At 40.8% G+C, this 20,951-nt stretch overlaps 1 protein-coding gene across 1 annotated transcript in view; it reads right to left on the minus strand.

Annotated features, from left to right (window-relative positions):
• Positions 1 to 6,494: 6,494 nt before the first annotated feature.
• The window catches only part of LOC145395467 (uncharacterized), a 61,087-nt gene continuing 46,630 nt past the window's right edge, over positions 6,495 to 20,951 (minus strand). Inside the window, exons 3-5 of the mRNA XM_080269069.1 lie at positions 16,045 to 16,112; positions 11,687 to 11,813; positions 6,495 to 6,568 (exon numbers count right to left, since the gene is read on the minus strand). Coding sequence (XP_080125195.1) covers positions 6,495 to 6,568; positions 11,687 to 11,813; positions 16,045 to 16,112 — 269 coding nt within the window. The remainder of the gene's footprint in view (positions 6,569 to 11,686; positions 11,814 to 16,044; positions 16,113 to 20,951) is intronic.

The raw sequence follows: 20,951 nt of genomic DNA on the forward strand, positions 1-20,951 counted from the left end.
AAGAGGATGATCAGGGTATTGAACATCCTGTATCTTATTACAGTAAGAAGTTCACTCCACCTCAAAAGAACTACTCAACTATTGAGAAAGAGCTTTTGGCCTTGATTTTGGGTTTACAGCAGTTTTCATTTTATTTGTGTTCTGGTTTTGACCCCATAGTCATTTATACCGATCACAACCCACTGAAATTCCTTAGTAAGTTTAAAGATAAAAATCAGAGATTGACAAGATGGAGTCTACTTCTTCAGGAGTATTCATTAGACATACAACATGTCAAGGGGAAAGAAAATGTTATTGCAGATTGCTTATCTAGACTTTAGACAGATTGTTTTAGAGTAATAAGAAATTTCCTTTGTAAATTTCTTTTTTCTTTGTGGGGAGGTGTTACATAGCCTATGATTTCATCATCCTTTGTGTAATTTTAACGCACAGTTGCTGCATGTTTGATCACGAGCGTGTTCTGCCTCAGTCCCCCCCTTCTACCGTTATAGTAGAGTAAGTCGCCCTTTCTGTTATTCAGTGCGGGATTGTCGACAGTTTGTCCCCATCGCTTCATTTGCGCGTCCTTATTACAAGTTGTATCAGGCTCTGCTGGCCCCTATATAATGAGCTCAGTCTCTGCATCATGGCCACTTAGATCTGCTCCTCATTTTGTTCACATCTCTGTCCTCCCCTGTACAGATATTATTATTGTGAGTGCTCAAGAAATCTCCAAACATCTAGCAGCTGTGTGTAATTTGAGTATAACTATTGTTGCATTTTTTCTTGTACTGTATAGCATAAGTTTAATTTGTAGGCCTAGTGAAGTTTTTGTAATTTTTGTAGGGTTCTCTGTCAGTCATTTTTGATAATAGTTTGTATCTCTAATAATTTATCTGGCATTCACTGAGTATTATCTGGTATCTCATTTTATCAGGGCTGACTTAGATAAATTTACTCTTGCTAATTTCGTGTTAATAGAGGCTATTGCAGTTAACCATATATTTAACCTGTTTATTTGCCATTACATTATCCTTATGAGTCCTGAATGTTTTGTTGTTAATTTAAGCATTAAACTTTAACTTGTAATTTTACCTAACTCTTTTGTTTTGAACCTGGAACTTTACGGGACAGTAGTGACTCTTCGTATTCTCACTTAAAGTGTACATTATCTTTCTCTGTTCCGTAACAATATTTATACTGAGTAAAGATCAAACGCCATCCCCATACTGTATATAATGTTGAGTTGTTGTTATGCTTTATGTTAGTTGATAGTTAAGACCCCCAATAGTGATAATAACTACCAATATTGAAAGATACAAGGATCTCCACCAAAGGTAATAGATGAAAGTCAACTAGGAGACTGTAACTGCCAAAGACATTTACTGCTCTCCATCTATGAAATTGTTGCTGAACTTATTTTTATGAGATGGCCAAATTGCCACCAAAAAGTATACATATCTGATCCAGGACCAAACAAAACTTCCTACGCCAAGAAGTGCACCATTTTTTTTTTTTCTTGTATGGAAGACAAATTGAAAAAATGTTGAAAACTAGGGTGTCCGAAATATCGTACTGCCACGCATGAATCACCTTCAGTTACTTTCTGAGCAAATGTATGTCTATCTCTTTATCGCCAGACGCTTCAATCCCGTAAGAGGTGGCCACAAAAATCGCCTCTATGTCGCCCTGCCTCCTGCCATTTCGCTGCCCTGCTCCCAGTTCACACCCCCTTCTCTCATATACCTCTCCACTCCTTCCCACCATCTCATCCTTGGCCTTCCCCTCCCTCTTCTCCCTTCATCTCACACATATACACTCCTTGTTAGTCTCTCGCTCTCCATCCTCGCCGCATGGGCAAACCACCTCATTATATTTCTCCTAACGCTATCTGTCACATCCACATCCACAACACAGAGTCTCTTTCACTTCCTTATTTACCAGCCTGTCTCTCCATGTAACTCCACCATGATCCTCTCAAATAACTCATTTCCATTGCTCTCACTTTTGACTTATTTCCTTCCAACAAGGTCCACGCTTCTCTTCCATACGTTAGAGTTGTATCACAATACTATCATGCTGCAACTTTTTTACTTCCATGTTACTTCTTATCACTTCTTTCAAAGAACTAACAATCTTTCTTTCTTGTGGTACACTTTCAAGTGCTTCACCCTCCAAACTCCCATCCTTACTCATCACACTACCCAAGTACTTAAATGCAATCACATTTTCCATTTCCTCGTCATCCGGCCTCATAGAACATTCACTGACTTCATTTCTCAAGAAGACAGCAGTTTTACTTATCCCTACATTCAACTTTAGAGTCCGTTTCTTACACTCTCTCCCAGTCTCATTCACCAAGCCTTGCAGTTCCCTTTTGTCTTCATGTAGCAATACATTATCATTTGCCAACAACAGCATTGAAAGTTTCCAATCAATACCCTCTCTCATTAGGGCCACTTCAACATCCACTGCCCTGCCTTGTAACTCCTTTATAACCCCAGTCATATACAGATTGAACAGTCATGGAGACATGACACAACCATGTTTCAATCCAACATCAGACAGAAAAAATCACTCAGCTCACTATCCACACGCACTGCAGTCTTAGCTCCTTCATACATACTCTTCACGGCAGTCAACAATTTCCAATTTTCACCATATATTATTAATATTTTTCACATTCCTTGTCTTTCCACCCTGTCATATGTTTTCTCCAGATCCATGAAGGCCGCATACAACTTTTTTCACTTCTCTAGGAACTTTTTCTCTATAGACCTAGGAATGAATATCTGATCTACAAAACCTCTTCCCTTCCTAAATCCTCCCTGTTTTTCCCCAACTAATTCCTCTGTTATTTCCGTGATTCTTTGAATTAGCATCCTATCATTTACTTTTCCTATTGTACTCAAATGTCTGAAAAATAATTTTATTACACGTTTTCTGTCCATGTTCATGTAGCTATAATAGTTTTGGAGAAAATTTAGGTTGAAAATTAATTATTAATGAAATTTTTGGACCAGCGATCTTGAAACTGAGTCAGGATCACTGAAAAGGAGTCAGTGTAATATAGTCATGGCGCTGAAAACCCTTAATAACATGACGAAATTCAGAGATGAAAAATAATGAAATAGTAATTATAATAACATAGAGGACTGCAACTCTCAGAAACATTTAATGATCACCTAGGACAATTTAGCTGAGAGGCACAATATATATATATATATATATATATATATATATATATATATATATATATATATATATATATATATATATATATATATATATATATATATATATATATATATATATATATATATATATATATATATATATATATGTGTGTGTGTGTGTGTGTGTGTGTGTGTGTGTGTGTGTGTGTGTATGCCCCGACAGAGGATCGAGTGGCAAGAGTGAAAGATGAATTTTGGGCGAGTGTAGAAGCGTGTATGGACAAGTTTGAGAGGAGCGAGAGAGTGCTGTTGATTGGAAACGTGAATGGCAAAGTTGGGAATGTACGAGTGGATGGAGTGGTTGGTCAGTGGGGTGTGCCAGCTGACGTAGATGGGAATGGAAGTGCTTTGGTGGACATCTGTGCTGGAAATGGGTTGGCAATAGCCAACACCTACTTTCGGCATAAGATGATCCACCGGTACACATGGAGAGTAATGAGGAGGATGGATGGTGAACTTGTTGAACGAAAGGTAATGATAGACTACGTGTGTGTGGATGAGCGAATGAGAAGACAAGTGTTGGATGCAAGAATGTGGAGAGGGTGGGGGAATGGAGTCTCGGACCATCACTTAGTGATGGCCAAGGTAGAGCTGCAAAGAAAGTGGTTGAGGAGACGAAGGGGAAGACAGGAGGAAGCAACTCCTGTGAGAAGAGTGGAGGAATTGCAAGATAGTGAGAAAATGACAGAGTATAAGAGCATAGTGGAAGAAAGATTGGGAAGGTATGAGTTAGAGCAGATGGAAGGGGTGGAAGACGTATGTAAGATATTCACGGAAGAGATAGGCGCAGCGTGTGAGGCGGTTTGTGGAGTGAGGAGGAGATGCAAGGGTGTGCAAGGGACAGCATGGTGGAATGATGAGGTGAAACGAGCTGTGGAACAAAAGAAGAAGGCATATAGTGAATGGTTAGCGAGTAGAGGTAGGGGAGAAGATGAGAGAGAGAAGAGAAAGGTATATGTGAGCAGGAGAAGGGAGTTTAAATTAAGAGACTGGTGAAGGAGAGTAAAAAGAAAGTGGATGAAGAGTTTGGGAGGAATCTGAATGTGAAATGGAGGGAGAGTAAGAAATTGTTTTGGAAGGAGGTCAAGAAAGTAAGGCAGTGTGAAAGGGGAAATAGTAGGGGAGTGAAAGATAGGAATAATAGATTGTTGGTGGAGAAGAGAGAGAAACTGAGGAGATGGAAGGAGCACTTTGAGGATTTGTTGAATGTAGAGAGTGAGAGCAGTGCGAGTATAAGTGGTTGGGGAATGGCTGGGAGGGGAAAGGATGAGAGGAGGGAGGAAGAGATCAGTAGGGCGGAAGTAGTGGAAGCGATGAAGAAGATTAATTTGGGAAAGGCCCCAGGAATTGATGGAGTGTGTGGTGAAATGCTTAGGTATGGGGGTGAGATTGTTGTGCAGTGGATATGGAAGTTGTGTAGATTGGCTTGGGAAGAGGGAAGGGTTCCAGAGGACTGGAAATCAGGTATAATTGTTCCTTTATACAAAGGAAAAGGGGAGAGGGAAGTATGTGGTAACCATAGGGGTATTTGCCTACTTAGTGTGACTGGTAAAATATATGGTAGAATACTTATTGATAGGGTTAGGCATATGACAGAAGAGCTAGTTGCAGAAGAACAAGGGGGATTTAGGAAGGGAAAAGGGTGTGTAGATCAGATATTTGTTCTAAGATGTTTAGTGGAGAAGTATCTAGAGAAGGGAAGGAAAGTGTATGCTGCCTTCATGGACTTGGAGAAAGCTTATGACAGAATAGATAGGCAAGGTATGTGGAAGGTATTAAAAATATATGGAGTGGAGGATAAATTGTTGAGTGCTGTGAAGAGTATGTACGAGGGAGCTAGGGCTGCGGTGCGAGTGGATGGTGAGCTGAGTGAGTTCTTTGATCTCAATGTGAGACTGAAACAGGGTTGTGTGATGTCTCCATGGCTGTTTAATATATACATGGATGGGGTTGTAAAGGACGTGCAGGGTAGGGCAGTGGATGTGGGGGTGGCTCTAATGAATGAGAGTGAGATTTGGAAGCTTCCGGTATTACTGTTTGCTGATGATACAGTACTGTTGAGTGAAGATTAATGGGAGTTGCAAGGTTTGGTGAATGAATTTGAGACAGTGTGTAGGAGGAGGAATCTGAAAGTTAATGTAAACAAAAGTAAAGTTATGGTGTTTGAGAGGAATGAAGTCACAGAGTGTGCAGTGAGGTTGGATGGTGAGGATAAGGAGAATGTGAGTGCATTCAAGTACTTGGGTAGTGTGATGAGTAGGGATGGAACTTTGGGGGATGAAGTGCGTGAAAGGGTACAGCAGGGAAGGAAGGCTGTTGGTACAATGAAAGCAGTGATGAGAAATAGGGAGGTGTGTATGGAAGTTAAGAAGTCACTGCATGATAGTATTGTGATCCCTACCCTGACGTATGGAAGCGAGGCATGGACCTTGCAAGAGGGGAACAAATCAAGAGTGAGAGCAGTGGAAATGAGTTACTTGAGAGGAGCATGTGGTGTGACGTGGAGGGACAGGTTGACGAATGAAGAAGTGAAGGAACGCTGTGGGGTGGATGGGATATGGTTGAGAAGATTAGGAGAAATACACTGAGGTGGTTTGGACATGTGAAGAGAATGGAGAATGAAAGACTGACTAAGAGGGTGTATGTAGGTGAGGTGGAGGGAGGGAGAGGGAGAGGTAGACCGAGGATGAGGTGGAGGGATCGAGTTGAGAGGTATATGAGGGAGGGGGGTGAGTTGGGGGGAGGGTAGTCAAATGGTGGGTGACAGAGCGACTTGGAGGCGTTTTATCTGCGGCCACCCTTTGCTGGATTAGGGCGTCGGGCTATATATATATATATATATATATATATAGACACTGGGTGGATACTAAGCATACTGCCCTCCGCCTATCGGCTCATAGTCGCGAAGCTCATAGGTCCCTACCCGGGGGTTCCCTACTTTATAAAAACTTGAAAAATCCCAGCTCTGTCCAGTATTCCGGACACTGGGCTCCGATGGGAATAACTCAAAAACCGTTGAGCAAACTGTATCCAAAAAGTAAACAGACCTAGCCCAGGAGGAGACAAAACCTGTAGCGACAAGAAGTGACTTATTATATTTTGTGATTTCCTGTATGGAAGAGCAATTGAAAAGTGAGGTGTCCAAAATATCGTAATGTCACGCATGAACGGCCCTATTTTTTTTTTTTTTTTTTTCATGCAAACGTTTTGAAAATGATTGTGTCATGGGATTTCCTTCCATGGTCATCCATCTATAGTAGTTCTGGAGTAAACTGAGGTTCATAATTCATGATTTTTGGACATTTTTGAACCTGTGACTTTGAAGTGTCGGTCAAGGTCACAGAAATTTTGAACTGTAACAGTCTCATGGTGTTACACATCCTCAGTAAGTATGATGAAAATCAAAGTGGAAATGTGCGATAATAATAATAATAATAATAATAATAATAATAATAATAATAATAATTAGATTATAATAATAATAACAATAATAATAATAATAATAATAATAATAATAATAACTAGGAGACTTTAACTGTCAGAGAGAGTTACTGATCTTTACCCACGAGAAAATTGCTGGAGTTTCCTTTTTTGTAATACCTCAAAAATCGTTGGTCAGACTGCCACCAAAAATATACAGACCCCGTCCAACACCAGACAAAACTTCCAGGGCCAAGAAGTGCGTCATTTATATGTTGTTTTATCCCGTACGGTAGATCAATTTTATAGTGTTGAAAAGTAGGGTGTAGAAAATATTGTAATGTCAAGAATGAATGACCTTCAGATTTCTTCCATACGAATGTTTAGAAAAGAATTATATCACGGGATTTCCCTCCATGTTCATGTAACTATATTAGTTGTGGAGTAAACTGAGACTGAAAATTTGTGATTTTTGAACATTTTTGGACCTGTTCCCTTGAAATGTTGGTGAAGGTCACTGAAAATGAGTTAGTGAAATATCCTCAGTTCTGCACATCGTCAACAAGTATGATGAAGATCGGAGACGGAAATTGATGGAATAATAATAATAATAATAATAAATTTGTGGTAGGTGAGGGCGCTCACCATCCACTCACTCAATGTAGTGCTGCTCTCGGGTGTCTGCTCTGTCCTCTCCTCCATCCTTCTTTCCTTCCATCTTCTTCTGTCTTTCTTTCCTTCATTCTTTCCTCGTCTTTCTGCCTGTCGGTGACTTTACACTCCCTCTTCTGTCTGTCTTCCCTCATTCCTTCCTCTTCCTTCTGTCCGTGGGTGACTCTACACTGAGTGACAAGCCAAATGGTTTCCTGTACACCAGGAAACCATTTACTACGCTGGGTGGTAACCATATAACCACATTATAGCGCCTGGTGGTTTAGTGGGTAATTATTGTGTTCCAATCGGATTGAGCCGGTGAAGGTTTATATCCAAGGGTTGGTTGGGGTTTATTGCTCACGTAGTGCCACTCAGGGATGAGTGAGGCTGGTCACTCTCATCTTAAATGTCAGGACCAACTGCCTAGCCCCGGGCTCCTACGCTCCTCATGGGGCAACGTAGGATTGGATGATGATGATGAATTAAAAAAAAAATAAAAAATAAAAAAATAATAATAATAATAATAATAATAATCCACCCATCCATCATCCAATCCTATGCCGCCCCATGAGGAGCGTAGGAGCCCGGGGCTAGGCAAGTTGGTCGTGACATATAAGATGAGAGTGACCAGCCTCACTCATCCCTCAGTGGCATTACGTGAGCAATAAACCCCAACCACCCCTTGGATATAAACGTACTCAGGCTCAGTCCAGTTGGAGCACCTTAAGTACTCACTAAACCACTACTATCCATTTCATGGACCGTGTATCATGGTTTTTCTCAAATATCTTTCAAACTAATCAATTGATCGGTATGATACTTTGACACAGTGTACATGACACCTCCCGCTAATTTTTGGTAATATACGGCATTGCCAAGTGGTGTTAGTGAAGGCGTTTACTCTTGACGTTTAAAGGCAAAGTCGCGTGAGCCCTGCAGGGCTAATCTACACAAACGAACGTCCGCTACCCCCCATCTCCTTCCTCTCCCTCCCTCCCTCTGTCTCACTGTTTCACTCTCTCTCTTTCTCTCAGCATTCCCCCCAATACCTGTATGTAACATACAATATGCAATAAAATACCGTTTACCATTATATTATTCAGTAGTAGCAGATAACTGGAAAGTTCTTAATGAAAAGGATATAGCGTGGTCTGACCTAACGACCATAATAGGCTAATGGTTAAGTTTTCCCAACGAGGGTGTCAGGTCCGGGGTTGATTATATACCGTACCGTACTGGTTTGTAAGTTAAACTGTGTGATTTAATTTTGGATACCTTATCTTACCTGCTCGTAGTAAACACGTCGATATGGGGGGTAAAGGAATTAAGAGATCGTGATAGTAGGCACATTATATTGGGTGAATAAGGTGACGGTCATACGCTCTTTAGTCAACTCCCGTTTATATAACTTCAGGACATACAATAACAATGATTAAGTGAACACAGACTCTACAAACAACAACATACTGTATTTATGATACCCGATACTACTCATTATAACATGATAGAGTGGACAGAGGGGGGGGGGGGCCACGGGAAGGCCAGCAGGAATGAGGGTTGAGGGGGGAAGTGAGGAGGGGGAGGGGGGAAATGAGGAGGGGGAAGGGAGAGGGGGGAGAGGGAGGGAGGGAGGTAAGGAGGGAGAGGAAGGGGATGGGGGGTAGCGGACGTTCGATTGTGTTGATTAGTCTGGCGACTCACGCGACTTTGCCTTTAACCCGTCACGTCCCGAGGTTTTCCGCACCTCCGACATCCCCCAGTCCCGAGGTATTTTCAAAAATTATTTTTTTGGCTAAAACCTTCGCTTTTGGTGAGAAACATCGAAAATTCATAGAGAAATCGCTCACCTGAGGTTTAAAGTGCCCAGTCCAGGTAGGAGTTCCTCCTTACCCGAGTGGGTTTTCTAACATGCTGGCAGCAAAGAAAACGAGTTCTATGGGAGGGTAACTATTTTATCCACTCATAAACGGTATTTATTTATTTACTTGGTACGAATGTATATGTAGTATGACAGTATAATGGTTTTCAAGCAGTAATAAAGGCATTATAAGCATTGTTTCACTCACTAACTAATCACCATACCTGACCTATTTTTGCCACATTACTTGATCATTATTTCTGGCTGTTTCTTCTTCTAATGCTATGTAAACATTGTCCTCCACATTGTCATCGATTGGGGAATCACTCTGGCCCTGAATAACTTTACTAGCCAGGTCACTGGTAACAGGTCCTTTGCCAAGACAATGGCGTGAGGGGGGGAGGGGGGAGGTTATGCAGTGTAAGGCATGGTCCCTGCTTGGTATCTTGTACAGGAATAGAGGAAGGTGTCCCGTGTATACATACGAAAAATCACGTGCGAAAATTGAAAATTGTCGAAATTATGCACATTGCAATTGCACGACGTACTGGTACGTCGCCGGGACTGGCAAATGCAAATCGTTGCAACGTACCCATACGTCGTCGGGACGGGGCAGGTTAAACGTCAAGAGTAAACGCCTTCACTAACACCACTTGGCAATGCCATATGTTACCAAAAATTAGCGGGAGGTGTCATGTACACTGTGTCAAAGTATCATACCGATCAATTGATTAGTTTGAAAGATATTTGAGAAAAACCATGATACACGGTCCATGAAATGGATAGTAGGTGCCATAATTCGGTTATACGGCTACCACTCAGGGTAGTAAATGGTTTCTGGTGTACAGGAAACCATTTGGCTTGTCGCTCATTGTTGAGTCACCCACAGGCAGAAGGAAGAGGAAAGAGTGAAGGAAAGAAATACAGAGGAAGGAGTGTAAAGTCAACCATTGGCAGAAGGAAAAGGAAAGAATGAAAGAAGATGAAGAAAGAGAGGAAAGGGCAGACACCCAAAGCAGCACTACATCGAGTGAGTGGATGGTAAACGCCCCCACCTACCACTAAATAATAATAATAATAATAATAATAATAATAATAACAATAATAATAATGATATAAATACTTACGGACACAAATATCTCTACCCATGTTGATAGGTGGAAGTCAATATTTGACGCAATAGTATTAGTAATAGTACTGGTAACAGTACTTGCAGCAGCAGCAGTAATAGTAGTAGCAGTAGTAATAACTGTAGCAGCAACAGCAGCAGTAATAGTAGTGGCAGTAGTAATAGTACCAGTAGTAGCAGTAGTAGTAGTAGTAGTGGCAATAGCAATAATAATAATAATAATAATAATATTAATAATAATAATAATAATATTAATAATAATAACATTCATCCATTCATTCATCATCCAATCCTACGTTGCCCCATGAGGAACGTAGGAGCCCCGGGCTAGGCAAATTGATCCTGACATTTAAGATGAGAGTGACCAGCCTCACTCACCCTGAGAGGCATTATGTGAGCAATAAACCCCAACCATCCCTTGGATATAAACCTTCACCGGCTCAATCCGATTGGAGAGCCTTAATTACCCACCAAACCACCAGGCGCCAAAATTTGGTTAAATGGTTACCACACAGCGTAGTAAATGGTTTCCTGGTGTACGGGAAACCATTTGGCATGTCACTCAGTGTAGTCACCCACAGGCAGAAGGAAAAGGAAAGAATGAAGGAAAGAAAGACAGAGGAGGGAGTGTCAAGTCACCCGTAGGCAGAAGGACGAGGTAAGAATGAAAGAAAGGAGAGAAGAGGATGGAAGGAAAGAAGGATGGAGGAGAGGAAAGGGCAGACACCAGAGAGCAGCACTACATCGAGTGACTGGATGCTAAGCGCCCCCACCTACCACAATAATAATAATAATAATAATAATAACAATAACTAACATTAATATATTTTGTCTCTTGTCTTTGGGTTATACACGATGATCCACATATACAGTAACCCTCGTGTGTTGTGGTGACGGCTTAGTATGATGGTGAGGAGAACAGTGACTGTGGATCCTCTCTTAAATTATTAAAAACGATACAGTTCAAGAACGTAAGAAAAAGGTAATACAATTCACAAAAAGCGTAATGGGAACTTAAAATGATATTGGCTAAGCTCAACATTGTATCGCTGACTGAGCTGTCCCCGGAGCAGACGAGAAATGGATGGGCAATATCTAGACAACCCTGCATGAGAGTTTGTGAGGAGGATGGCAGTCTTTGGCATTAATGAACGCTTGCTCCTGACTGATGGATTTTGTTTATAGTACTGTTGAGAGAGAGAGAGAGAGAGAGAGAGAGAGAGAGAGAGTATAGTATGCGGTCATAATAATATATTCCACTACCACTGAAGTACTGAAGATACGTTGAAAAAAAAATCTCTAAGGTAGTCGAAAGAGAGAGAGAGAGAGAGAGAGAGAGAGAGACAGACAGACAGACAGACAGACAGACAGACAGGGGAGGGAGGTGAGTAAAAAAGAGACCTAACTTACCAGCCAGTGTTGAAGGGAAGTACCCTACATTTACATGGGCATCCAAGGGCTCAGAGCATTCTGAAATATAGCCAGGCACTGCATTGTAGGTCTGGTCGTCCATCTCACCGTGGAGTTTACTTAGGATCTGTGGAAATAGTTACAAAGATTCTCAAGTATTTGGCCATAAGGCTGCGAACTGACTGTGAGCGGGCAAGCGGGAATAATAGCTTGGGCGGGCTGGAGCATCTGAATGTCCAAACTAGTGGCGAGTAGGCGGGTGTTGCCATGGCAGCGTCATCACGTCACCCTCGGCAACTGCACGTGGCAAGATCCCTTGTGCTTAAAAAAAAAAAAAAAAAAAAAAAAAATTATAAATAAAAGATATAAAGGTAGACGCATTCTTAAGAAAGTAACAGCTGCTGGAAAACAGTATGCTGAAGTACAAACTGCTTCCTGAAGGAGACATCTTATCCTTGACAGGGTTGAAAGCTGCAAAAACTAAGCCTACTAATACCAAGACGGTTCACTTTCCGTCAGGGTGCAGGGAGGCGTGGCTTGTGTGACGTCAGCTGGATTAAGTACCAGAAAATGTATAAAAGGGCAGACTCAAATTAAGCATTTTTGATAAGGGAAAATGAAGAAGGGGAAGAAATGCAGACTCGTTTAACCCTATAATATAGCAGTAGGTTCCCTCACACCCCTACACCTTCCCTCACACATTTCAGTCCTTTCCCTCATTTCTCCGGACTGAAAATGTGTCATGGTCAGATGAGTGGAGCAAACATACACTCACGGTCACGGTTGTCACGGGGTTTTGTGCATCTTATATTAAGAAGGATTTAAAGGATAAGTTTACAATGTTATTCCCTCAAAGAAAGAAAAAGTAAATTTCAAAGATCTGTTACTTTCGAGCTATCAAACACCCTTGTAAATTGGCGCGATTACTTACACCCAATTCAGATTTAATTACTGGCTTCCGATACAGACATGATGTTGGGCCAGAACAGAACGGAATCTGAATCTATGTGCAAATGGTTGTCGGCACTTGCACTGGGATGATTCAGGTCATCTGGCTTGCCTGTACCATTCCGACACCACGTGCCATCACAAGCCAGCATCGGTACGGTTCTGATCCAGCATAATCATAATTCCTGGGATGAACAAGAGTCTGAGAGAAATAGAAGTACATAAATAAATATGTTGATGAATTATTAATTAAGAATCACCAGTGCAGCATCGCTGACTGAATCCATACCAACGGTAAAAGAAAAGTTTACAAATGAAAAGATGCTTCAGAATCGTTATATTTAAGATATATTCAAAGGCTTAAGGAATACAAGAAACGGCACTGTTTTGGTGATAACACTGTTGGATGGATGGAAGAAAATTATTTCCAGGCGGTGCAACAGGTACGGTTAAAGCCGCACGATTTCACTGATTACGACTAAAAGCAAATAAAAAATAAACACATTGATTAAAGTAAAAACTAAAAGACAATCAAGTCATTATACATTACGTAAAAAGAAAAAGTTAAAACCAGCCCATAAGACCATTGAACACACGACGGTGGTTACTACGGTTATGACAAAAAATTATTCTCCCTAATTTTAAAAACCCTGCTATGCTGGGTGATGAACTTTAATGTATAAATCACATATATGATGTTTGTTTTGCATTTGCCTTAAAAAAGTCTTCCCACACAAACATTTTCCATTGGGCTAATTTTGTGCATTTTTTACAGTTTGTGCTGTTTAATCGGAGTCGATGTATTTCTAGTACATTTGTGTTTGCAGGGTACCTAGTGTTTATTGAGACAGCACTACCATGGCGTACTCCAAATCTAGTGATTCTGTCGCGAAGAACGCGCAGAAATGGGGTGCAAACGTGCCATAATCTAATTATCTGAAGCGGCGTAATCTACCCAGAATAGGACGTTTGACTGTCATAATGCCTTCAAAATGTGATATATTGGGAAGGCACCATGTGTTATTAGAAAAGGATAAACTAAAGTAAAGCAGGATTCAGCAAATATATGGCGAACTAATACAGTTATGGCAAAAATTTAGTTTTCCTGCATCGAGTCAAAAAGTGATTAAAGCACTGCTGAACAAACTGATCAATGAATATGAAAGCTACCAAAGATGACCAAAAGAAGTGTTTCAAAAAGAGTTGAAAAATCTTTTTGACACATCCAAAGTTAATGAGGAGTGGCTTTTCCGGGAAGATGGGGAACTATATCACAAACAAGTTACATCTGGTGGAAAAGTTGATACACTACACATAAACTTGCAGGATTATCCACAATCCATCCATCAAAAAGGCAAAACACTGTGAAACAAGTGATACTCCAATAACACAGCAAGTTGGTACACCATACGAGATTGAAACTGAAGATACTACCTCAAGTGTCTCCACAAGTGATACAGAGAACAATAACAATGAAGAAGCCCCAGGTACAAGGAAGATGTCGTTTTCAACATACCATGCAAAGAAATTGGTAACAAATCATTCATTGTCAACCAATAAATCACCTAGTGTGAGCTCAACTGTCGGTAATGAAGGCATCCCTGTTTTCATACCAACACAATCTGGTGTATGGCGTGGCGTTGCCAGGGCTGGAGAAAAACAGAAGGAAAAAAATCAGATCACTAGTACAGGAAAAGAAAAAGTATTGTTTGCATTTTGATGGAAAATAATTATCCAATACTGAGTACCAGGTAGTCTGCCTTCAAAGCAAAACTAGGAAGATTAGTTTGGGAATCATAAAATGTAGTGGACGATCAGCTCAGAATATTTTCAATGGCCTTTAGAAAGTTCTAGATGAATATGATGCCTGGTCAAGTATTAAAATTATTATTTGTGATACAATGGTAAACACAGGACATATGAATGGTGTTGTGGTCAGAATACAGAAGAAAATGACTAAAAAGGGTTTGGAAAAACCACAATATATCGGATGTCACATTATATCCTGGACAGAATCATGAAGCATGTGTTGGACTTCTTTGTGACAAAGGTTTCCACTAAGCCATGTTTGAATTACGAGTTTGATGGGGAACTGACTGAAAAGTAAACGGAACTACAAAGTTCTTTTGAAGCAGGTAAGAAAATGGAAATGGGTGAAAATCCAGGATGGAGAGATGACTTCAAATTCCTGTATGAATTGTGCAAAGCATTCCAAATCTACAGGGAACAAGGGGCATTTCCAGAAATCAAATGGAGGAAACTACCATCATTACATAGCGCCCACTGGAATTCGGGGGCAATTTACACCCTAATCGCGTATTTTCTGCTTCCAAACAGGAGAGGCACATTGGAGATACCAGCACGCTTTATTGCCTATGGATGGCAAGAGGCGTTGTTTTCTGATCGGAAATTCAAAGAGATATACTATGAAAACCTATTGACCAGCGATAAAGAACTCAAGTGCCCTTGCACACAGAAGTGCCTTGAAACCCACTGGAGCATGAAAAGATCTCTGAACATACCACGGACCAACATCATTGATGAAAGGGCAATGAAACTGATGGAGGAGTTGAGTGGAAACTGCAAGAAGGACATACTTAAATGTGAAGATTGTGGCAACAAATACACTGTAATTATGTAGTGTGCATCCTACGTTTTACGATTTTTGTGTTTCTTGCAAAACATTTTGACTTGGTGTGGGGGATCTTTTGATGGAATTAAGCGAAATGACTATTACATTGTTCTACGTACTATCGCACCCCAAAGTTCAATGACAAAGCTGAACGAGGCCATCTTGAAACTGACACATATAATCTTAATACAGAGCCATCTCTACTCAGGATCCCGAACTACATGCCTCGGATAGTATTCATGAAGAATGATGTTATGAATATTGTGTATATTTCCAATCGGTACAAGGTATGCAACAACAACCGAAGTGGCAACTAAGTGCGCGACATGCCACTACACGCAAAGTAAATGTGCAGGCTCCAATGCTTTCTTACCTTGGAAGCCACAACCTGCTGTAGATGGCAGTACAGGTCCCAGGGTCCGAAGCCTCATACCAGCACACTAGTGTTATTTGTTTGTCAATGGACTTTTGGGCGCGATAGTACCAAAATGCTCATCGATTCCTGCTGCAAGCTAATTATTTTTTCTAGTCATAACGCTAGTGGTTACCCTTCTTAGAGGTAGGCTGAACGAGCGTAAACTTAGAGAGAGAGAGAGAGAGAGAGAGAGAGAGAGAGAGCGCGAATGCGTTCTGTTTGAGTGACGGTACAAAATAAGTCGCACAACAACGTGGGAAATGTATCCATAATTCCAGGTTGCCAAGCGTTTAACAGGTGTAATAGATAAGGTAAAGCCAAAGAAAAAAAAAATAAATAAAAAAAGCTTGTGAAATATATTACCTGGATGCAAGTGTCCAGCTGAGACTGGCAAAACTCCATCGTCCTTGGTTTACTGCACTGAGATAGCGCTGGGGAGAGGAAGGAAGTTATTGTGAGATTGTGACACATGAATGAAGTGATTTGTTGGTAAATATTGCTACACACCAGCATAACCGTAACTCCCCCCCCCCCTCTCTCTCTATAAAAGGTGAGATTTCGGTGATTACATATAGAAGATGAGACTTTCCGCTATATATATATATATATATATATATATATATATATATATATATATATATATATATATATATATAACACAAAAAATAAATAAAAATAATAATTTGGTTTTACGCCAGGATCCCCGAAGGGCTAAGTCGATGCCCCTGGGTAGAGGACTTTGGACTGGAGCGTGTAGCATTTTATGACTGGATGCCCTTCTTGATGTCTACCAATGACCCTTGGGTGGATTCGATCCTCCGATCCTTCGGTCAGAGCGGAGCGCTCTAACCCACTGAGCCACGGCTGATTTTATATATATATATATATATATATATATATATATATATAAGCATAAATAAATAGATAGACTGATAGATAAGAGAGCAGAGGAAAGAAAAACAAATGAATAAAAATAATAATCCATACACCAGATTAATGGCGTCCTCCATTCATAAAATATCTGTAACAGTTGGACTTGAACAGCTGTACGTTGAAGTTTGGGGGGAAGCAACGCCGCCGGGGAAATGAGTTCCAGAGAGATGCACTTTGGGGAATAGAAGTATTCAGATAGACAGATGTTCTGCAATATGATTGTGTGATAATCCAGTCATGAGCGCTACCAGATGCCTGTGTCACATGATGGAAGGCATGGAGAGGTGGCACAATGGACGCAACTTCGTCTAAGCATATACAATAAAAATATCTCTAAATTAATGCAAGTGAGGCAACATTCTTTTTTACCTGAAAGGGAGGTAGTTTATTTATAATAGCAAGATTATTGACCCTTTAAGATTCTTATGACTATTTCGATCGTCATGTCAAATCCAACCTCAGAGATTCCGGTGACGCTTTGCATCGTCATTTTACGAAACTTTTGTTTATTATTCACCAAAAATCGCGTTTACTCATCATAACAAAGAGGCTTGAGCATTATGTCACCGAATGGTTGCTCTATCCGTGGAGGTACTGCTCAGCTGGTCTGACTCATGGCTTTGTTTCTTTATAACTTTATCTATCTATCTATCTATTGCCAGATGCCTTAACCCCGTGGGGGTGGCCACAAACAAATCGCCTCAACGTCACCCTATCCCCCACCATTTCACTGCCCTGCTCCCAACTCACACACCACTCTCTCATATACCTCTCCACTCCATCCCTCCATCTCATCCTCGGCCTCCCCCTCCCTCTCCCCCCTCCACTTCACTCAGATACACTCTCCTTGTCAGTCTCTCACCATCCATCCTCTCCACATGGCCAAACCACCTCAGTGTGTTCCTCCTAACTCATCCTATCACATCCACATCCACACCACAATACTCCTTTACATCCTCATTTGTCAGCCTGTCTCTCCATGTGACTCCACAGGCTCCTCTTAAATAACTCATTTCCATTGCTGTCACTCTTGACTTGTGTCCTTCCAACAACGTCCAAGCTTCACTTCCATACGTTAGAGTTGGTATCACAATACTGTCATGTAGTAACTATTTCACTTCCATGCTCACTTCCCTGTTTCTTATCACTGCTTTCAAGGAACCAGCAACCTTTCACCCTTGCTGTACCCTTTCAAGCACTTCATCCTCCAAACTTCCATCCTTACTCATCATACTACCCAAGTACTTAAACGTACTCACATTTTCCATTTCCTTACCATCCAAACTCACTGTACATTTACTGACTTCACCTCTCTCAAAGACCATCACTTTACTCTTCCCTACATTCACCTTTAGATTCCGTTTCTTACACACTCTCCCAAACTCATCCACAAAGCCTTGCAGCTCATCTTCGTCCTCACTTAACAACTTAGTATCATCTGCAAACAACAGAACAGGGAGTTTCCAAACACTACCCTCTATCTCTAGGGCCACTCCAACATCCACTGCCCTACCTTGTACCTCTTTTATTACCCCTTCCATGTACAGATTGAACAACCATGGAGACATGACTCATCTCTCTTTCAACCCAACCTTCAAGGAGAAAAATTCACTCTGGTCACCATCCACACGCACTTCAGCCTTAGCATCATCATATATACTCTTCACAGCATTCAACACCTTCCCATCTACTCCTTATATTCTTAATACTTTCCACAATCCTTGTCTATCCACCCTGTCATGTGCTTTCTCCAAATCCATGAAGGCCGGATACAACTTCTTTTCCTTGTCTAGAATCTTTTCCACTAAAGATCTAAGAATGAATATCTGATCTACACAACCTCTTCCCCTCCTAAAGCCTCCCTCTTCTTCTCCAGCTAATTTCTGTGGTATTTCCCTAACTCTGTCAAAAAGTATCCTATCATACAGTTTTCCTGTTACACTAAGAAGACAAATGCCCCTATGATTACCAGACACTTCTTTTTCCCCTTTTCCTATGTACAAAGGAATAATTATACCTGACTTCCAATCCTCTAGGACTCTAACTTCCTCCTAGGCCAATCTACACATCTTCCACATCCATTCTACTACTATCTCTCCCCCGTGCTTCAGCATTTCACCACACACTCCATCAATTCCTGGGGCTTTCCCCAATTTGACTTTCTTCATTGCTTCCACAACTTCTATCCTACTGATTTCTTCCTGTCTTCTCACCTCCCTCCTTCTCCCAGCCATTCCTCAGCCACTTATACTCGCATTACTTCCATTCTCTACATTTAATAACTCCTTAACCACTTAACTGCGGGGTGTCACTTTCGTGAAGCTCGGGAGCAAGGGATCATACCGTGGGGCGTCACTTTTGTGATTCTGTGTTGTTTTGAATTCGCCAGGGCTTTCATGTGGTGGCTTGTACCATCTATCAGTACTACCAGTGTCCATCTATACTCAGTTCTGCTAATGTCACCTGTACTCCCATCCACTGTTGACAATTTAGCCATTTTTCTCCTGTCTTTGACTCCACCCCTCCTTACCTCCCCTCCATTACCCTCTCCTCCCGTCTGACCAGCTGCACTGTGCTACACAAATGCTGGACGGATTTTTCAACTCATTTTATCCATTGAAATGTGCCCTTTGCCCTATTCTTATACAAAATAATATATAAAAGAAAGAGAAAAGGTAATTGATACTGCCATACATCTGGAATGGGCTAATTATTACCTGGCAACACCTCATGTGCACTCGTTCACTAATTTTCCCTGTTTATTTCCCCTTGAAATATTTCCGTATGACCTGTTCTCATAATAAAAATATATATAAGAAAGGACGGGAGAAGCCTGAGTGATATTTACATTCACCTGGAACTACCTAATTTATTATGTATTGTCTAAATTTCCTGCCAATCATTTCATAGCGTATATATTAGCAGCTGTCACCACGCTGACATTGGCAGCCCTTCACTGTCCCTAGGCCACAGCATTCAGTTTACTGTCGTCTTTCAAGATGAAACCACATCGGATTCGCTCCTGTCCAATTCCGCTGCTTTTAAGCCCCATCCAAAGGGCCCTATGACCTCCACCCCTACTAAACCTCGTGTGGAAAGGGGTAAAGGTCTAAGTGACTGCTGTGGAACGTGAACTGGCTAATTTATCAATGATAATGATGGACAGTGACTACGATCTTTCTGGTGACTCTAAAACAGTGCAAGTGGAAATGTAAATAAAGTTTAAATAATGTGTAAACAGCAGGTGAAAGCAATGAATGTAAATATAACTGAACAGTGGAAAATTGTTTTATAAGTTACTGCAAGTGACAGTGCATAACATAGTGTAAATAAAATAGAAATGTAAATAATGTAAATAAAATAGAGAATGTAAATAATGTAAATAAAATAGAGAATGTAAATAGAAATGTAAATAAGCAGTAATATAAGAATATGAGTATATATACTAGGAGTAATCAAGGTGAAAGTTTCACTCTAGCATGTATGAATACTGGGAGTAATGAAAGATAAAGTACTAGGAATATAAAGTGTGAGTGTGTTTATAAATAATAAATGACAGCTCCGCCTCAGAATACCATCAGGGAACCAACACAATGCTCGTATGCGTTCATAATTTACATTGCTTTCAGTGGGTTTTTTTTGGGGGGGGGTTTATGGATTCCAAACTACCTGAAATTCATAGAATAGTGTTTGTAGTTATAATATCAGGCAGTGGTAACCATATTACTGGGTATCGGGAAGCGTAAAGTGGAGGCTTCATTACCAACTTCAGAAGTCTCCACAAGTCCTACTGTAGATGACGAAGGCTCAATAAACACCCCAGGGGAAAGCAGAAGGTATGTGCCATATGCATATTTATTTTCAATATTCTAGGACTAATAACTGATTTTTGGCAAATATTTTTAAAAAGTCAGTCAGAGCATGAATATCCTCGCGGGACACGCAAGGAGCGCAAAAACAACCCCGCGGTGTAGGGGTTAAAGTGTTCTCTCCATCTGCTCACTTTTTCTCCGTTCTCCACTAGTAATCTACAATTTTTATCTTTCACTCCCCTGCTAAATTCACTGCCACCCTGCCTTACTCTCTTCAACTCTTTCCAGAACATTTTCTTACAGTCCCTCCACTTTACACTCAAATTCCTTCCAAATTCCTCATCCACTTTCTTTTTACTCTCTCTTACGAATCTTTTCACCTCTCTCTTCCTTTCTACATATAACTCTCTCTTCCGCCTCTCAACTTCATCCACACCCCTATTTCTCATCCACTCATTGTATGCTTTCTTCTTTTGTGCCACAGCCTGTCTCACCTCTTCATTCCACCATGCTGTTCCTTGCACC

The sequence above is a fragment of the Coenobita brevimanus genome, chromosome 31, assembly GCF_032717465.1.
Source record: "Coenobita brevimanus isolate Jiangsu-jjx chromosome 31, ASM3271746v2, whole genome shotgun sequence".
Taxonomy (NCBI): Eukaryota; Metazoa; Arthropoda; class Malacostraca; order Decapoda; family Coenobitidae; genus Coenobita; species Coenobita brevimanus.